The 19960-nt window shown below is 48.9% G+C and overlaps 1 protein-coding gene across 1 annotated transcript; it reads left to right on the top strand.

Moving 5' to 3' along the window:
• The first annotated feature begins 1918 nt into the window (after window positions 1–1918).
• On the top strand, window positions 1919–19338 carry LOC133769146 (1,25-dihydroxyvitamin D(3) 24-hydroxylase, mitochondrial). The gene is made up of 12 exons (XM_062204387.1): window positions 1919–2545; window positions 2693–2883; window positions 3993–4086; window positions 6315–6411; window positions 9890–9981; window positions 10627–10738; window positions 11953–12098; window positions 15471–15637; window positions 16747–16825; window positions 17693–17890; window positions 17990–18110; window positions 18536–19338. Exons 1-11 carry the CDS (start codon window positions 2288–2290, stop codon window positions 18098–18100), a joined length of 1545 nt encoding a protein of 514 aa, XP_062060371.1. The 5' UTR covers window positions 1919–2287; the 3' UTR covers window positions 18101–18110; window positions 18536–19338.
• The last annotated feature ends 622 nt before the right edge of the window (window positions 19339–19960 follow it).

The raw sequence follows: 19960 nt of genomic DNA, 5'->3' as shown, positions 1-19960 counted from the left end.
ATGAATCTTGTGGTTGGGCTGTTCCTTTTCTCCACCATCAGCACACAAAACCACTGTATCCCACCATCCTAGACACCATCACGGGACTCATTCTGGATCCCACCCACCACCCTTCTTGGGGCATGCCCACGTAAGGAATATTTCCAATATTCTGAGACACCTTCCTTTCAGTAAAGGTGATACAGCACAACATTAGATATAGATATACAGAGATAGATACAGATATGGGTATAGATATAAATATAGATATAGATATAGATATGAAAAGGCCCAGGTTAGAACTGGGAAAGTTTGGTTTTGAATCCCACTTGGGCCAATAGTAAGATCTGTTGGGCAATCTTAGTGTCAAGGTTTTTTGTTGTTTTTGCTGCTTATTTTTTTGTGCTTCTAATTTTAATTTAATTTTGTTGGCATTGGACTCAGATGAGAACTAAATGGGAAAACTGATGTGAAATGCCTAGCTCAGTGTCTGATTTATCATTAGCCCTAGAAAGCTTTCATTTGCATACTGCATAACATAGGACATATACATATAACATACAATCTATAGTATATATGGTAAATAATCTATGGTATTTACCACAGACTATACATTTTATAGTGCACATGAAATAGGTATGATACATTTTGTAATATACTATGGCAAATAAATGACCAGCTATTATTTTTATTCACATAAACAGTCATTAAGCTTTCAAGAAAAATCTGAAATAGTAGTGTTCAAGTGCATGTTGGACTGCAAAAGGTTTTCAAGAACCAAACTAAATGTTGACAAGAGCTGTAGCAGGAAAGGAGCTGCCAACCCCAGGGTCCAGACGAGCCAGTCAGGTGAGAGAAAAGCAGGAGACAGAAGGCCCTCTCCTCCTCCCTGGCTGCTGGAACTCTGTGTTGCATCAGCATGAAAGACTCAGAGACATCTAAGACAGTCAACAAAGGTCTCCCCCTTCCCCTCCTGAATCGGGAAAGTGGGTTCTACTCATGGCGGCCACCATGACTAGAAACTTGTGTGCGCCCTCGTGCTAGCTTAGGGTAGGCTTTGGAGGGGGTGGGGTAGGAATGGTTGAAGAGCCACCATTTGCCCAGAGTGGCAGGGATACAAGCAGAGGGGTGCGATGGGCAGGTCTCCCTTGGTGAATTTCCCCTGGTGAATTTTGGCATCGCCATGGCAAGCCCGCACTCTCACAGGGACAACCGCAGCACCTCTTCTGTACTGAGTGTCGTTAGGGCAAGTGGCGTTTGTAGGCGCGGTCCCGCATTAATCCGTTCAACCCTTTTGGCAACCTAAACCGGAGCAGCCTGGAGGAAAGTCTGCGAGCTCCATGGGCTCCTCTCGTTCTTGCTCACCCTCGAGGAGGAAATCCCCTCTACGCAGGCATTTTACTAAGCGTCAAGTCCCCCCACCGCGGGAAGCTCAGGGGCCAAGCTTCCTCCGAAGGAAGCTTAGCGCAGGCGGGGAAACCTTGCTCCGCGGCAGGAGCGCGCCCCTGGCAGGCGCAGCCCTCCTTCCCCGGCGGGCCGCACTCGGGGACCTCGCCCGCCCGGCGTCGCGGTTGTGTAAGCGCCGGGCTGCAGCCCGGACCCGCTCCTGCCCGCCGGGCGAGGGCGGGGAGACGCGCTCGGCGCGCACCCGGTGAACTCCGGCTCCGCGTGCCTCCCTGGGGCTTCATCTCCGGGGCGGAGCCCGCAGTTCCCGCTCAGGCAGCAGCGCACCGGTCACCCGAGGCCTGGGTGCCCTCCCTCACCTCGCTGACTCCACGCGCTTTCCGCCCCCATCCCCTCCCCCGGGTCCCGCGTCCCTCGGGGCTTGGCCAGCCCAGGCCCACTCCGCCCCCTGCGGCACGTCTATTGGCCACCCAGGGCTGCCCTGGCTCCATAAATACTAGGTCCCCGGGCATGGGCGCACGGAGAGCGACGGCAGGCGACGGCGGCACCAGCAGCATCGCCTCCACCCTGCTGGCCACCGCCCCGTCACATCCTAGAAGTCAGACTTGCAGAGTCCCCGGCAGACCCACAGTCCTCCCCCTGCTCTTCCGAGAGGCACCAAACCCGGGCTGCGCTCCTCCAGGCCCTGAAGCCGCCCAGGCGGGCACCTGCGCCCGAGGCAGCCGCACAGCGCAGCGCTGCCGAGCATCCTCGCCGAAGTCCTTCCTGCCCCGCGTCCCTCCTCTGTCCCCTCCGTCACACCCGCTGGCTCTCTTTGCCTCTCCTTCCCAGATTTGTCCAGACCCCAAATCCCGCCAGCGCCCCCCGTATTTCGCCTTCCACGCGTCCGGTTTCCCGCCCTGCCATGAGCTCCCCCATCGGCAACAGCCGCTCCCTGGCCGCCTTCCTGCGGCAGCTGAGCGGCCTCGGGCAGCCCCCCAGAAGCGTGACATCCGCAGCGTGCGGGCCCCCGGAGCCGCCCGAGGTGCCCCTCTGCCCGCTGGGCGCACGTGGCGAGACGCAGGACGCGGCCGCCCTGCCTGGCCCCACCAACTGGCCACTGCTGGGCAGCCTGCTGGAGATTCTCTGGAAAGGGGGGCTCAAGAAACAGCACGACACCCTGGTAAACACCCCCCCCCCTCCCCGGCCTCGCGCCCACTCCCTCTCCCCGGCGCACAGGTGTCCCCAGGACCCCAGGGGCGGAGGGAGGAGGCTGCGCTCCCGGCTCCTCCGCGGATGCGCGCTGACTCCCCGCGCCGGTCCGCTGCAGGCCGGGTACCACAGGAAGTACGGCGAGATCTTCCGCATGAAGCTGGGCTCCTTCGACTCCGTGCACTTGGGCTCGCCAGGCCTGCTGGAAGCGCTGTACCGCACCGAGAGTGCCTACCCGCAGCGGCTGGAGATCAAACCCTGGAAGGCCTATCGCGACTACCGCAAGGAAGGCTACGGGCTGCTGATCCTGTGAGTCCGGCGGGCGGCACTGGGGCCGGGAATTTGGGGGAAAGGCCAGAGCGAGGGGCCCCTGGGGTCCGACCCTACTTAGGAGGGGCTGAATTCCCGGAGCAGGTGCCATCCTGAACTCCAGCAGAGCGTCCCGGCACCTGCGCTCTCTCGGGCAGCTGGGAAGGGGCTTACTTTCCATCAGAGATACCAAAGCAAGATTAGTCGAACTGTCACGGTCAGATTCTTGGGAGGGATGAGGTTCTCAGCATGCCAGGCAAAGCCCTCTACAAACAAAATGATCCCCTCGTGTCTGCTGAAAACTGAAACTTTACCTCCTCCGCTCTGGGCACTGCTCTTGCTTTCTGTAGAGGATGAGGTGTCACTACCTAGGATTATCTGCAAAGGTGGGATGAGGAGGGGTGTCAGGTAGAAGAAGGTTTAGGTAGAAGAATGCTCTGTGTAATGTGACTCCTCTGGTTTTTAATTGCCAGCATTTAACAAGTAGGTGCTCTTTCTTTAAAATCCCCAAATTGCAATACCTAGTGGCTGTATGTGGGGGGGAGGGGGGCAGAATTACTAGAACTAAAAATCTCACTAAGGCAGGAACACCACAAGCTGTTTGGTCAGTAGGAGCACCTGTACAAGGGTGCGTCAAGGCAGCAGGCTTTTTACTAGCCGGGGCAGGCTCTGACTGTGGTCCTTCGGAGATCGTGGAAAAATTCTAAATTTGGGGTGTTTGGGGAATGGGAGACCCAAGTCCATCAATTGAAAGAAGTCAAGTTTTTTCCTGGATCAAATCCCAATGGTTTGCTGAGGGCCTGCTTGTGTGCCTGCTCCCTTTGGTGGGAATTAAGGCCCCAGATCCCCCAGTCCTAGCCCTACTAAGGCCCCTTCACCGTCCTGAACTCCACCTTTCTGGTGCAGTCTGTAGCTGGAAGGAAAGGTGCTTTTTTTATTCTCTGGCCAAAGCAGCCTGCGATATGCTAATGCGAACACCCCCTGGATGTTTCCTGGCCTGATTCGCAGCGTTCATTTCATTGAACGGTTTGGGAAGTTGCAGCAGGAGGTATCCTCACGCCCCCTTTCCTTTGCGATCTGCTCTAAATGAAATCCTGCTTCTCTCCCAGGGAAGGAAAAGACTGGCAGAGAGTCCGGAGTGCCTTTCAAAAGAAACTAATGAAACCAGCGGAAATCACGAAGCTGGACACCAAAATCAATGAGGTTGGCAGACCGGCGCCGGCTCTCCTGGGACTCTTGGGGACAGAGGGATGTCCGCGGGGCTTCAAGGCTCACCTACAGAGCACAGGGAAAAGCATGCCAACTGGATGATGCAGAGGTCTTCTCTTTCTAGCCCTCTCTGTAGCCTCCCCCTCCCAAATCCTTATTCCTCTCTCTTTACCCTTCTTTAAAGCAATATCACAATGAGGAAGCAGTTAAGAGTACAGATAGTGGTATTCTACAGTCTTGAATTTAAGTCCCTGCCTTCCACCCATCTGATACCTGACCATGCTTCAGTTACCTTTCCTAAGCCTCAGTTTCCCAGTCTACAAAATGGGGGTAACAGTTTCTACCCCACAGGTTTGCTATGAGGATTTAATGAGAAAACGCTTCTAAAGTTCTTAGGGACATCTGAGCTGGGTTTTGCAGGATGATAGGCGTCTGCAAGGAACAGAAGGTGAAGAGAAGCATTCAGGCCAATAGTCTGCTGACCCCACTGAGGCATGAGATGACTCAGTGTGCTGAGAACTGGACATTCAGTGGGCTGACGTGAGGGTTTCTCTGAACCAGAGCAAGTCTTAACAGTGTTTCTATGCCGGGCTCAGGTACTAGGACATTATCCTTTAGCCAACAGAGGGCTAAATGGGGCTTTATGCATATGGCTATCTCTTTCTGCTCCTGTTCACTTTGGATGCTTATTTTGAACTGAACTTGGTCCCAGATAGGGTTGTACAGGTGAAGGCTTACCAACTCGGAAGCTTCCAGCATTCATGTAATTAATATACAAGAATAAGACAGGCCCAGCAAGGGTTTTAGCAAACAGAGTCATGCATGTCCTTCCAGTTCCAGCAAATTACTGCCACATGGGGATGAAGACCCAGTGTCACCCTGGAGCAACCATGCAATTAGTATTATTTTCTGATGAGCAGAAGGAAATCTATAGGTTCATGTGAAATCTCTTGATTTCTTCATGCTTACAAACTCAAAGCACTTTTTCACACACTAAATGGGCAAGCTAACCATGCCTATTGGTTCCTGGTGCAGGCTTTATAGTCACACACAGCTGGTTTCCAGGGTTCAGCATAGCAACTCATCAGCCGTAAGTCCACCGGCAAGTGACTGAGCGTCCAAAGGCTCGGCTTTCTGGTTTGTTACAGAAATGGGAAGAGTGACTGTACCTACTACCACACAGGGCTGTTGTGAGGATCAGCTAGAAGAAGGCATTTAGTAAATCACTTGGTTCTTCATTAAATGTGAAATGCTATTCATCTAGGCCAGCACCGTGGCTCACTAGGCTAATCCTCTGCCTGCGGTGCTGGCACACTGGGTTCTAGTCCTGGTAGGGCACCGGATTCTGTCCTGGTTGCTCCTCTTCCAGGCCAGCTCTCTGCTGTGGCCTGGGAGTGCAGTGGAGGATGGCCCAGGTCCTTGGGCCCTGCACCCGCATGGGAGACCAGGAGGAAGTACCTGGCTCCTGGCTTCGGATCGGCACATCGTGCCAGCCGCAATGCGCCGGCCATAGTGGCCACTTGGGGGATGAACCAATGGAAAAAGGAAGGCCTTTCTCTCTGTCTCTCTCTCTCTCTCATTGTCTAACTCTGCCTGTCAAAAAAAAAAAAAGAAAGAAAGAAAGAAAAGAAAAAGTAATGCTATTCATCTAAAAGCCTGGTTTCTGAAACCAGCATCTGAAGACCTGTGACCTGTGACTGTCCCGAGGTCCCAGAGCTGGGCAGTGAGGGGGCTGCATCCAGAGTTTGCAAACCTCCCGCCACCAGGTTATGCTTAGCCCAGCAATCAGAGAATAAAGAGATGCTTGCTGGCCCTAACATGGGAGTGCAAAACTCAGGATGGCTGTGGCCTCTCAAGCCTGAGCGGTTGCGCCCACCCAGACACTTGGCTGAGTCCTACCTTGTGGTTTGTTTCCCCATTCTGAGTAGAAGAAACGTTTTCTGTTTCTTGAGTTGCCAGAAGCATTTTTAGATGGAAAGCTGAAACCTAAGCTTCAGGGTGGCTTCAGAAAGAACTCGGGAAATAACCCCAGACCAGGCTGTTAGAGGACAAGGTGGGTTCCCAGAAGAATGCCTGATTAAATAATGTGAGGTCAGAAGGAATCATATTATAGGCCAAGAATATACAATGTAGCAAAACCTGGAGTTCACACACTGAGCTTGAAACTTTTGTTTTCCTTCAATGGCATTCAAATGTATCCTTTGCGTTTGGTTTCTTTCAAGGTCCTGGCTGATTTTATGGGTAGAATAGATGAACTCTGTGATGAAAGAGGCCACATTGGAGACCTCTACGGTGAACTGAACAAGTGGTCATTTGAAAGTAAGTTGTTTTCTCGCGGGGTTCATTTGATTTTGTAAGCGACTAAGGGGATAAAAGGCAGCTGTTGGTAATTACTCTATTGGTGGTAGGGACCTTTTCATGCTTCTTTTAGCCACTTCATTTACGCCTTGCACAAGGGTGTTTCTGAAGTCGTTGAACACCTACAGTACCTACACTAGGTGCCAGGGACACAGCAATGAATGAAACAGGCAACATGCTTGCCCTCCTGGAGCCCAGATACTAGGGGTGACAATGGATATGTAAAATATTTTACTCACTCTGTCAAGGAGCAAAAGAGTAATGGAGTCAAGAAAGAGAGGTGCCTGGGCGAGAGAAATCCTCTCTGGTAGGAAGATATTTGAGGTGAGACTTAGGGAAGGAGCAAGGCATGGGGGTTACTGGAAACAGGCATTCCAGGCAGTGTAGATGGGAAGTGCAAATGGCCCCCAGGAGAGAAGAAGCAGGAATGCTGCATCTGAGTAACACAGGGGCTGCTGATGGGAGTGGATCATGATGAGCAAGGGCCAAAGGACAGGAGGCTATGAAACAAGACAAGGTCAAGAGAGAGGCAGACACCAGGTCCCAGTGAGAACTTGAACTCCTAACCTTATCACAGGGGGAGCCATGGTGTGGTAAGGACACAAGAAGGGAGTAGCAGAGCAGCCAGTTCATAGAAGGCCTTGTAAACCAAGGACCAGAGTTTGGGTTTGAGCCTGAGTGGTCAGAGCTATGGTGGGGGCTTTTAGCATGGAGTGACCTTGTCAGTTTTGCTGGAAGGATCATTTTGGCTGCTGAAGAGAGGGACTGGAGAAGGAGCCTTTCGTGGTGACCTGACTCCCCCATCAGATCAACTTCCTTTAATATTTGTGGACCAACTGTCTCAACACATTAGAAATGTCTGCACAAATAAAAAGCATAGAGGGTGCTAAGAGAAACAGGAACCAATGGAGCAACCAGTTACAGAGGAGAAAAAAAGTGAATGTTTTGGAAATTTTCCAATGAAAGTACTAATTAAGGAGCAAGGAATGCATTTGGTTGCAAGTCAAGGGACACTTGACTCTGGTGGTTTACGAGATGTTGTCTAGCAGTAGGCGATTCTCGAGGAAGGCAGCCCACAACTGCCATTCCAGGATGCACTCACACCCAAACCCTTCCCAGCTTCCAGCTCACTCAGCCTTGGTGCACGGTGGCGGGCAGCAGCTCCTGCTCCTGGCCTTGCTCCTGCATTCTAGGCAAAATGGAGGAAAGGGGGAGGAGCTAAGCCAGAGGCCCTGGTCTCCCTTTGTCAGGAAAGTAAAATGAGGACTTTGTGTAGGTTTCAGTGACCAAGACTGGGTCATGCAGTTACTCTGGCTGCTACAAAGGAGGCTGGGAGAGCAGGCAACAGGCGTGTCATCAGAGTCTTAACTGTGAGTTTTTTATCTGACACACTAAAAAACTTGGCTGCTTCTAGGGAAGAGATGGGAGAGAGAATGACTATTGAGCAGGACGTTATCAGTGTCTGCTCTACATGAGATCAATGATAAACTCCAGCAAAATGAGGTATTTCAGGAGAGATTCATTCCCATGTAATGAATGCAAACGAATGCATTTGCACAGTGGTGACTTCGTGCATTTAATTTGAAATAGGCACCCCCAAATTCCACACAAATGGGAAAACAGCTCTCCTGGGCTGCTGCTCCCACCCAAGCTTAGTGTTTCCAAAACCCTGGAATGTGTGGGTGGGTCGGTCCTGCTGCTACTGTGGGGCTGCGACTCCCCAAATGCCCTGCAGAAGTTTGTGCTGTTGAGTGTTTTATTTACAAAGAGGGCCAGTGAAACAGTGATCACCCGGTAAGCAGTCAGTTCCCACAATCCATACACTGAGGAACTGCATGCCACCTGGTGACTGAGCTGCCTCCCATTTGCACTGATGCTCTATGTTTACTTTGAAGGAGAACTCAGAACATGTCCATAAATCCAAAGTCAGAGCCACTGCCATAAATAGGCTACTGTAAACATCAGCAACTGTGTTTTAAAAGTTCATGTAACACCTTGAGCTATCCTACTTCCTCCCAGGGGTACCTGAACCATGCTTTGGTGACTACAAACAGGAGGAAGCATGGAAAGGTTGAGTATGGAGACTGGAGTTTGCAGAACATGGATGGGCAGGTTCAGCATCCTTAGTCCGAAAATCCACAATCAGAAATGCTCCCAGATCCAACTGGCACCCCAAGGGGAAACCTTCAGACACACAACAAAAATTATTCTACATATGGTATAAAATGACCTTCAGGCTCTGGGCAGCAGGGGTATGAGGAACATAAATGAATTTTGTGTTTGGACTTGAGTCCCATCCTCAAGATACCTCATTAGGCATAGGCAAATGTCCCATAATTCCAAAAAATCTGAAATCAGAAACACTTCGGGACTTGTGCATTTTGGGTGAGGGAGCGTCACCTGCAGTCCGGAGAGTTAAGGATCTGTGCTGCCCCAGGTGTCTCTCAGGCCTCAGCTTCGTCGTCATAGCTCAGTTATTTACCCTGCGGGTCCAGGGGCCCCGTCTCCAAGTGCAGAGCTGGTTATCCACCCGCCAAAAGGCGGTGATGGTGGTCCTGGCTCTCAAAAGAGAATGGCTATAGGAGATCATTCCTAGGACCACAAGGAAGCTTTTAGGAGGGTGCAAGGTAGACACAGTACAGCACGGCCAGCGTTAGGGTGTTGCTGACTCCATGCTCCTGCAGGGCAAGGCCTTTGTTCTTGGGGTTACTGCCGAAGTGTTGAACTGGGAAGCCTTGTGCATGGTGACGGAGCCTCCACATGCTCAGCACACACAGACACCTACACATGGACAGGTACACACACAAAGGGCAGTACGCACGCTCTTACTGGCCACTGCGTTCTGCATTTAGTGTGGAGCACAGAGAAGACAGAGGTTTATTATACTGTTCTGTCTTTTCTGCAGGACAAAAGTTTCAAAATAAAGACTTGAGGATTTTAGTTTTTAAAAGTTTATGTCAAAATGAGGAAATGGAAATCCATCTACCTATCTATCTAATCTTTCTATCAAAACAGCTAGCCCAATACATGGCACACTGTGGGGACTCACTCCCTAAGTCCTGCATTTCCATGTCTTCCTCTCACCAACTGGCTTCTCTTTGGTCAAAACAGGAACAGAAGCCAACGCACCTCTCCAATAATGCAGCTGAGCTATGGGCATAGCACAGCCCTGACCGGCTGCACCTTGGACACAGCCCCTGGCTCACTACACCAGAACACTGTGCCTCTGGCCAGGAGGTCCAAGGGGAGGGATCACTGCACCTGGAGATATTTCCAGAACGAGGGATCCTGTTCCCTTCCCATGGACTGTCTTTCTTCCCATGTTCTTGGGCTTCTGCTTGTCCTTTAACAAGACACAGAGTGCAGTCTATTAACCAGCTACTCGTAGACTCCAGTGTCGCTGTGACTGTGTAACAGTGGTGATTATCTTCAATAACAGGTATCTGCCTTGTGTTGTATGAGAAGAGATTCGGGCTCCTTCAGAAGAATGCAAGGGAGGATGCTTTGAACTTCATTGCGGCCATCAAAACAGTAAGCATCCCCACTGGGAGACCAGGTTTTCCTGAGTGATGCTTTACAGCACTTCCTGAGGGTGGTGTGCCTATATCTTATTTCAGTAGCCAAGTGTCCACTTTGATGTGTGTTACGCACTTTAATTTATGCAAGTGTGCAGATGCACATATCACAAATAAGCATGTTACACCCATGATGTCTTTCTTTAGGCAAGGTTAAAATAGGTATTGTGATTGAAAGTCAGTTGATTAACAGTGTTTTTAAGAAGCACCTGAAGTTTTACAGATTTTAAATATTTGAGTAGTTTAGAAAGTGTGTGGATATGATAGATGGAATAGCAGAGGCTTGGAAATTATTAGAAGTGGAAGTATATGTAAAAGTTAAAGTCTTCCCTTTTTTATTATTTCATTTTATTTTTTGGTGATTCAGTCCTAAGACCTAACATCTTTTATTAAATACACCCACTGGAAAATCATCCCGCAGATGACTTTGGGTGAACGTGGGCACTGCCTGCAGGACTAGCGTGGAGCAGGCTGGGCTGTCTTTTGAGTTCTGCTCTTTGGGGAAGCACAGGGGGCTGCGGTGTGGAATACCGTCCTTCCAGGATGGAAGTCGTACATGAGAGGAGAGGCTGGAAGCAAGAGGTGTTGGTGTTTCCCACAGATGATGAGCACGTTTGGAAGGATGATGGTCACGCCCGTCGAGCTGCACCAGAGCCTCAACACCAAGGTCTGGCAGGCCCACACACTGGCCTGGGACACCATTTTCAGATCAGGTAAAGGGGCCGTCTTCACCTGGGGCCAAGACAGCCCCTGCAGCCCTGCCTCCCAGCTGCTGTGGCGCGGTCTTCAAGGGTCTTCTTGGTCTCACTGCCTTGGCCTTACCATAGGGTTGCTCCTCCTGGGTAGTTCAGGCTTTGCACACAAATGGGTTTGGGACCCCTCTTGTGTAGAGTGCTAGGGAAAGGAAGGAGACAGCCTTCTGTAGTCTCCTTTGGGAACTAAGAATGGCTTAAAAAGCAAGAGTTTTGAAGTCAACACCCCTGAGTTCATGGGTATGGTGGCTTGGTCAAATGTGCTGGCAGTTTTTTATCCTCACTTGCCTGGTCTCTAAAATGGGCTAACAATAATAATAGTCCCTACCTCAGTACCTAATATAGATAATCTACAAATAATAAAAATATCATACTTTCTCAGTGCATCAGAGCTGTTTCTGCTGCACGATGGAGGGATTTTGTTCACACAGATTCATTTAATCTGCACTACAGATCTATACAGTAGGTCCTTTCATTAGCCATCTGCGAGGTGACATTAAGTAAGGTCACACGTGAGACGATGGCGAGGCCAGGGCTGAGGCCAGGAGGAAGGGTCCCAGCCCTCAAACTCTGATGCCATACCATGCAGCAGCAGCACCAGCAGCTGTATTCCTAGTCTGGTGGCTGCTTGCATAATCGACCGAAGGGAAGGAGCCACCTGCCCAGAATGTGCTTTATAGATGCTATAAACTTACACCAGTATTGTCAACATGCATGGGCACTGTGCTTACGCACACATGGGGTATGTGTGTGTGTGTGTGTGTGTTTGGTGATTCCTGGAGCCAAGTTTCAATCCTGGAAGTGAGCGCAAATCCCACCTCCCTCTCATGCTGGTCTCTTTCAAACCCTGAGATCATCTCGCTGCTCAAACACGGCCTGCAGACCAGCAGCATCTGCACCCCTTGGGAACTTGGTAGAGATGCAGATTTCCAGGCCCACTCTAGGCCTCTGACTCAGATGCCTTGGTGATCCCGATGCAGGTTAGAGTTTGAGCATGCACAAACCCTTGCCAGTTTAACAAGAAAGCAGCATCAGCTTAGTTCTGGAACTATCAGTGTCCCTGCAAAGTCCCTAGAGATGCTGCAAGGATCTTGGCCTTGGCATCCCTCTCATTCTTCTCTTCACCCTACTTTTCAACTGATGCCCTCCTCCCCTTTTCCTCTCCTCCCTAACAGTCAAGTCTTGCGTCGACAACCGGTTAGAGAAATATTCCCAGCAGCCCAGCGCAGACTTCCTTTGTGATATTTACCACCGCAGTCAGCTTTCCAAGAAAGAGCTATATGCTGCCGTCACGGAGCTCCAGCTGGCCGCGGTGGAGACGGTGAGTGAGGCCACAGTGCAGGGTGCTCACAGTCTCTCCCGTCTTTTCATGGTGAAGGTCACACAGTCATTCAACTCACTCTTCCTCTAGGGTTAAGTGAGCATCAGCTTAGCAAGAAGGAAGAGGCTCCTGGTAGGTGCTATGCTCTGCCCAACGCACAGACTTGAACTTACACACAGGTGTGAGAACATTGCAGGACTGAAATCCAGAGCAGCATTTGATCCGTGCCACGTATGCAGGAATTGTCAGCAGGGATGGTGCTTGCCCTAGCGAGATCATTTACATTTGTAAAAACTGGGGGTATTTCAGGTCACTGAATGTGTTACCCCAAATTCCCTAACTGTGGCTGCTAGTACTAAAACTACTAGAATACTCTCTTCCAGGCCAGTAACATTTTTCCTGCTTATAGCTGTAAATATAAGTTTGGGACTGATGGTAATTCAGATGGAGCAGCCGGTTTTAAATACCAAATTCTGTCTCTGATGTGGCTAATAATCTCTAGTAGACAATGTAGGCAAACTCCAAGGACATATCCAACCTAAGTATCCTGAGGGCATCACCTGACCTTGACTTCTTGGAACTGCGACTGGAGTGGTGCTAAGGATATTCCTCATAGGTCCAGCAATTCAAACATCTTATAGTCTTTAGAGGCATCTAATGGCTCATTTCTTTTCCTTGCTTTCCACCATCCATAGTGCATTTTTAAAGAGAAAATATTTATTTGAAAGGCAGAGTTACAGAGAGAAGGAGAGATAGCTGGGGCCAGCGTTGTGGCGTAGCAGGAAAAGCTGCCACCTGCAGTGCCAGCATCCCATATGGGCTCCAGTTCAAGTGTGGGCTGTTTCTCTTCCACTCCAGCTCTCTGCTATGGCCTGAGAAAGCAGTAGAATATGGCTCAAGTCCTTGGGCTCCTACACCCATGTGGGAGACAGGGAGGAGGCACCTGGCTCCTGGCTTCTGAGCTTCCGATTTGCCCAGCTCCAGCTATTGCAGCCACCTGGGGAATGTACCAGCAGATGGAAGACCTCTCTCTCTCTCTGCCTCTGCCTCTCTGTCACTCTGCCTTTCAAGTGAATAAATAAACCTTGAGAGAGAGAGAGAGAGAGAGAATATCTTCTATGCACTGGTTCACTCCACAATGGCCAAGATGGGGCCAGGCTGATGCCAGGAGCCTAGAACTCCATCTAGGTCTTCCATGTGGGTGACAGGGTCCCAAGCACGTGGGCCATCTGCTGCTGCCTTCCTCAGTGCATTAGCAGGGAGCTCTACTGGAAGTGGAGCAGCTGAGACTTGAACTGGTGCTCCTGTGGGATGCTGCCACTGCAGGAGGTGGCTTCCCCTGCTGGGCCACACACGGGCCTCTCTTAGTGCTTTTTTGTCTAAAGGAAATGTAGAATTTTCTACATCTGGGAACAGCAAAGGTCTCATCTCTCCTCACACTCTAGAGGGCTGATAAGAGCAGTGTATTTTAGGTCACTTTCCTATGGAACCACTTAGAATGATCAAAGTAATCAGTTATTCTTACTTTTTCTAACTGTAATGTGAGACCTATGAGGGAGTAATATTGGAACTGACTCTGTAGTGATGAGAAGGAGCCCATCACAGCAAGACTTGGTCAAGAACACTCTGGGTAGCAAAATAGCATGTGCAAAGGCCCTGGGGCAGAAAGGGACATGAATCCAGAGAGCTAGCAAATGTGGTCAGAGTTGAGATTGCAGAAGTCAATGAGCCACGTTGGTCAGCCGTGCGAGCCTCTGTGAGGCATCTGGATTTTGTTACTCTATGATGGGGATCTGTTGGAGCATTTTTAGTGAGGGAGTCACCTGATCAGTTTCTGATTTGAAAAGTGGACTCTGCTGGAGGCTGGAGTATGACCTTGGTGGGAGGGAGCATGGAGAAGGAGGTTAGGGGGCTCTCCACCACAGAGGCTAAGCCAGGAGAGTTAGTGTCCGGGAATATTCCCAGGCCGCAGCCTCTCGGACCAGCCCCATGGTCTTCCTAGAGTCCAAGCCTCAGCCATCCTCTGCCCTTGGGTTGCTCTGTGCGGCACAGTGGTACAGGGCTCGCTGAGACGGTATAAACTTCCTCCGTGTCTGTTTTATCCTGGCTATTCTAAACGTTGCCTTGGGAAAATCAGAGAAATCTGGAAGTGCATCTAATTGGGTGGCTCCACCCTCTTCCTGTTTTGCGAAGTGGGCTCGGGTAATAATGCCATCCACGGTTTATTTGTGGCTGAAGCTGCCACACCTCGGACATGGGGAAGGCTGCCTGGGAGGCATCTCCTTCCAAAAATAAGAAATAACCATGGGCTCTGATGGCGCTGCACTTTGCCCGTCCGTGTGAGTGGCACAAGCGCTTAGTGGCAGCGTCTCCCTGTCTGCAGCGGGAGGACGCGGTGGCCAGTTTTAGGGCACTATGGCTGCAATAGCTAGGAAGGGCCCAAAACAAATACGGATGACGAGAGGGGTGACTATTATGTAACTGAAAACCACACCAACTGCTTCCATCAATACTTTTCCTCTTCCCTTTGCCTTGGGGAGGAAACGGAGGAGGCCACTTCAAAGACCCAGCGAGAGCCTCTGTCAGGAACTGCCCAGCCCTCAGTGCTCAGCTCCACGCTAGAACTGCCTGCTCTGGTGTCAGCAGCCTCTTGCCAGGGCTTTCTGCACGTCCCTCAGCCCGAGTGTAGATAATGCCCTTTTATTTTGTGGTAACTTTTTGGGGCATGGGTAAAAAAGCAAAAAAAAGTTTTCTTGTGCATTTCCTTTGCACTGTCAACTTTTTAAAACTCTCTTATTAGCCATGCTCCAAGGACTTCACTCATTTACAGCATTTTTAATGAAAGTTTCTAATGAGACTTTTCACTGTTGCAACCTATAAATTCACACTCAGTCCTAAGAAAAAAACCAGAGGATTCCTATATCCTTCCCCCAGTCTCCTCCAGGGCTAGCGGCCTGCAGAACCATAAAACATGATCCCAGCCTTGCAGCTGGCACGGAGAGAATCCCCAGTGTTACACTGTTTCACCAGTCTTCCTGTGCTCAGCAGAGGTCAAACAATTACTGCATCAAACCCTATTTTAAATGTCCTAATGCAGTTTTTATCTGTTGCATGTTAGTTAACAGCCCCTCAAGCAGTAGCCATCCTTAGTCAACACATTTTGCAAAACAAGTGTGACTTTTCATGTCACTGCATTTGTGTAAGGCACAGCTACCAAGGGCCTGGGAAGAGACAGCACTGGCCTGTTTGCAGAGCGCCACCTCTGTGCACACAGCAGTACCGGCCTGTTTGCCGAGCGCCACCTCTGTGCACACAGCAGTACTGCAAGGCACTTTATTTGCAGAAACAGCTTTGTGTCCGTTTGGCTTTCAGACAGCAAACAGCTTAATGTGGGTGCTCTACAACTTATCTCGTCACCCTCAAGTCCAGCAGGAGCTTCTAAAGGAAATTCAGCGTGTATTGCCTGAACACCAGGTGCCACGGGCAGAGGATTTGAGCAACCTGCCATACTTAAAAGCCTGCCTCAAAGAATCGATGAGGTAAGACGACACGCATGCCGACGGCAGCATGAATGAATGTGTCAGGAATCTGCCCTTCTACACGTGTCACAAGGATTCCCCCACTCGTACACAGCTCCCCCTGTTGACAGTAAACGTTTGTCACCCTGAGAAATCAAGAGCCTTTTCTATTACTCATTTCCTATACTTGGGCAAACGCTAGTGAGTCTTGGTAAGCTGGTGTCTTCCCCTTTAAATCCATAAAACTACTCTTTCTTTAAGAAATACTTTTTATGTATTTGAAATTCAGAGTTATGGGGGGGGGGAGAGAAAGAAGAGAGAGCGAAAGAAAGAGAGAATGGGAGAAAGAGAGAGAGAATCTTCTGTCTGCCTGTTAACTCCCCACATGGCCACAATGGCCAGGTCTGGGCCAGGCCAAAGCCAGGAGTCAGGAGCTTCATCTCGATCTTCACGTGGGTAGCAGTAGCCCAAGAACTTGGGGCAGCTTCTGCTGCTTTTCTCTGGCCATTAGCAGGGAGTTGGATCAGATGTGGAGCAGCTGGGACACGAACTGGCATCCGTATGGGATGCCGGGGGTGCTACATCACAATGCTGGCCCCCAGTAAAACTACTAGTGGATGCTATCAGCACTAATTAAGATCAAGGCATGAATGATGGACACGAGAGGCAGGCTTATTGAGAGGCCTGTATTGTTATATAAGGAGACACAGAAACATCTTTATTTTTGAGCCTCTTACCAAATGCTCTTTGCAAATTCTTTCTATATCCTTTCTGGAAAAAAGAAAAAGAAAAAAAAAACTCCCATCTTGGACTTAGAAGGAAACAGTGTTAGCTTCGTGAAGGGTACAGAGCAGAGACAGAGAACAAGTCATCAGCCTTCACGGCAAAGCAGGAAGCACACGCACTGAGGAGTAAGAGCTTCGAACTGACCTTGATCGTCAGAGAGAGACAAGCAACAAGACATGCACATGTTGGCAAACAGACAGGTCTTCCTGAAGAGCTGTGAGCGCGTTCCCCTCTGGAGTGCGAGCGAGAGCAACACTCCCTGGTGGAGCCCGAGCTGCTCTCCTGCTGACCCTGGACACAGAACCGGGGGCGCACCCACCTTTACTGCACGCTCTGTGTTTCAGGTTGACTCCGACCGTGCCATTCACAACTCGGACGCTCGACAAGGCAACAGTTCTGGGTGAATATGCTTTACCCAAAGGAGTAAGTAGAATTTGAACATTCTGTAGCTTATATAACTTGGAGGTATACCTTCCAAATACTTATCACATCTCCCTAAAACTGGTCACCAGGAGAGCAGTCATTTTGTAAACGCACAGGTGGTGGTACAAGGTTGACCAGGTGCATAGTACAGGATTAGGAATAACTGCTGTGGTGCTGTGGGGACAGAGACTCAGATTCAGTTCCACCTTTATTTGTAGTCTCAAGGGAGTTACCTGACCTCCGTGAGCGTCAACTACTCAGCCGCAGAATGGGGAGAATAATAGAATCTATTCCATGGGGTTCTTCCTTTCTTTCTTTCTGTCCTCTTCTTTCTTTCTTTTAAAGATTTATTTATTTATTTGAAAGGCAGAGTTACAGAGAGGCAGAGGCAGAGAGAGGGAGGGAGAGAGGGCTGCTTCCCAGGTGGCTGCAATAGCCAGAGCTGAGCTGATCTGAAGCCAGGAGCCAAGAGCTTCTTCCAGGTCTCCCATATGGATGTAGGAGCCCAAGGACTTGGGCCATCTTCTACTGCTTTCCCAGGCCATAGCTGAAAGCTGGATCGGAAGTAGAGCAGCCGGGACTCGAACTGAACCCCACATGGGATGCCGGCATTGCAGGCAGTGGCTTTACCCGCTACACCACAGTACTGGCCCCAAGAGGTTGTTGTGAGATTGTGATGCAAGATGTGAACATTCTTTACCTATTTATTACCTGGTATTGTTGTAAACACTCACTGAATATTGACAATCATCATCACCACAAATTTGTGAGTTAGTTTTGCATATGTAAGGGTGTCACTCTGTCAATTTTGGTGTTCAAATGTTCTCTTCTGCTTATTTCAAATGTTACGTGTTTGTGTGTTTTTAGACAGTGTTGATGCTAAATACCCAGGTGTTGGGGTCCAATGAAGACAACTTTGAAGATTCACAGCAGTTCAGACCTGAACGCTGGCTTCAAGACAGGAAGAAGATTAATCCGTTTGCACATCTTCCATTCGGGGTTGGGAAAAGAATGTGCATTGGCCGCAGGCTGGCTGAGCTCCAGCTCCACTTGGCTCTTTGCTGGGTAAAGTCCTCCCTGGATTTCTGCATTTGTTTCTGTGTTCTTCAACAAAGCAGGAGAATAGAGAGGGTAATTCCACTATTCTGTGTGTGTGTGTTGCAGATTGTCCGCAAATACGCCATCGTGGCCACAGACAACGAGCCCGTGGAGAGGTTGCACTTGGGCATCATGGTGCCAGGCCGGGAGCTCCCCATCGCCTTCTGCCAGCGATAAGACCCCTCAGGTGAGCTTGGCCAGCATTCATAGCTCCTGCAAGGTGCTGGGAGTGACCAAGGGGTAAACCAAGCTGGAAAGTCGGCCAGACTTGGGTTTGGACTCCCTAGCCCTGGGTGAAGTTAGTTAACTTCTCTGCCTCCACTTTTTGCATTTGTAAAATGGGGACCAAAATAATATCTATGGTATAGAACTGATGTGAATACCAGTGACTTTGCCCACAGCCTGGCATTCAGTAAATGTTCAGTAAATGCCAGCTGCTGTTGTAGTGTTCACGTACGAATAGCAGAGGCTGGCACACTTCTCTAGATGGATGATCTCTGTCTCTCCCTCTGTCACTCTGCATTTCAAATAAATAAACAAATATTTTTAAAAACATCCTCTCATTTAATTATACTTCTTTGTTATATAATTTGGATTTGCCTTATTTTCCAGACCTTTCCCCATCAAGACCAAGAACAGCATTGTTACCTCACACAAGTTTGGTGCCTTTGGCTTCTGCATTACTGGAAAGCAAACATCAACAACCAAAGCACGCAACATTCAAGCTCAGGTGTTCATTCTCTACTCTTCTTCACAGCTGTTCGAGAAGCTGTGCTGTCTGTGATGACGGTGTTTTCTAAGATGATAACCAACCCAGGGAAGTACGTTGAGTGTTGGAATACGAGACTCTCCGGGGTCTACCGCTGGTTTACATGTAGCCAATGTCAGCACCATCCTCACTCAGATTGCTCAGGAACTGGTTTATTTTGTGTTTTCCACAAAATAAAACGTTACAGAGCAATCAAATACACATTTTAAGAATCACTTTAAGGGAGTCGGAGCATCTAACATAAGAATGTTTTAATGGTTTACTATGGCATCATTTTTCCCAGTGACTCTGAAATTCTTTATATCGTTCGTGTATTTCCTTTATGACATGGGGGTGTGGATAAATCAACAGTTTCTAAACTGTGTATTTGTGTGTACGGGGTTGTGTGTGGGTCTACTGGCCATTTGCTTCAGTCGTTTATGTACAAACTACACCTGATTTAGGATCTGTGGTGCAGGGCAATGATCTGAAGTTCAGTCAGAGCTTAAAAATTTCATGACGACTTTCAGAAAGTGACTTTCCATGCCTTAGTTTCCCGACAGTCAGTGGGACATAAGTAAAGTGTGCATACATTAGAGATTAACTTTATCTTTCATATGTTGTGAGTTCCTTGGAAAATGGGATTTTATAAATGTAAAATGCATACATCTAAAAGACTTTAAATGTTGTGTTTACATACCATTTGTACATTTTTTGTTACTACTTTTCCTGAAAGCAGACTATGTATTTCTGGATATTTGATAAAGATTTCCCTTTTCAGGTTATGTTCTTGGAATATTTCAGAAATGTACATTTCTATCTTTATATGTGAATAGATACATGCATATCACTAGGTATTTTCTTTCTCTCTGCTGTGAAAGTATTTTTAGAATTATAAATCCACATGAGTTGTTGTATCTGATCTATATATATATTTGAATTCTCTGAAAGTAAGAATAAAAGTTTTTAAATATTTGAGAGAGTTGTTCTCTTTATTGTATTGTTATGACAAAATTTTGAAAATTCAAACTTGGTCTTAGCAGGAGAAAATATTCTCCCATGGCCACTTTACCAACCTCATATCAAAAATCTACCCTCACAAACATCTAGGTTTTTAGAAAGGCAATTTTACTGAAAGATGATTCTCTGGATTGCAAAATAATTTTGCATGTTTTGGCTGCTTAAATATTTTATAGGTAAATTCATTCTGCTCCAACACCCACCCCTCAATGCTGGCTGCAACCATTAGAACCTCTTGCCTGGATCACTGATCCCCCAACTCTTACTTC

The sequence above is a fragment of the Lepus europaeus genome, chromosome 10 (assembly GCF_033115175.1).
Source record: "Lepus europaeus isolate LE1 chromosome 10, mLepTim1.pri, whole genome shotgun sequence".
NCBI classification, from domain to species: Eukaryota; Metazoa; Chordata; class Mammalia; order Lagomorpha; family Leporidae; genus Lepus; species Lepus europaeus.
The sequence above is the reverse complement of the archived record's forward strand: the minus strand, read 5'-3'. Positions and strand labels throughout refer to the sequence as shown.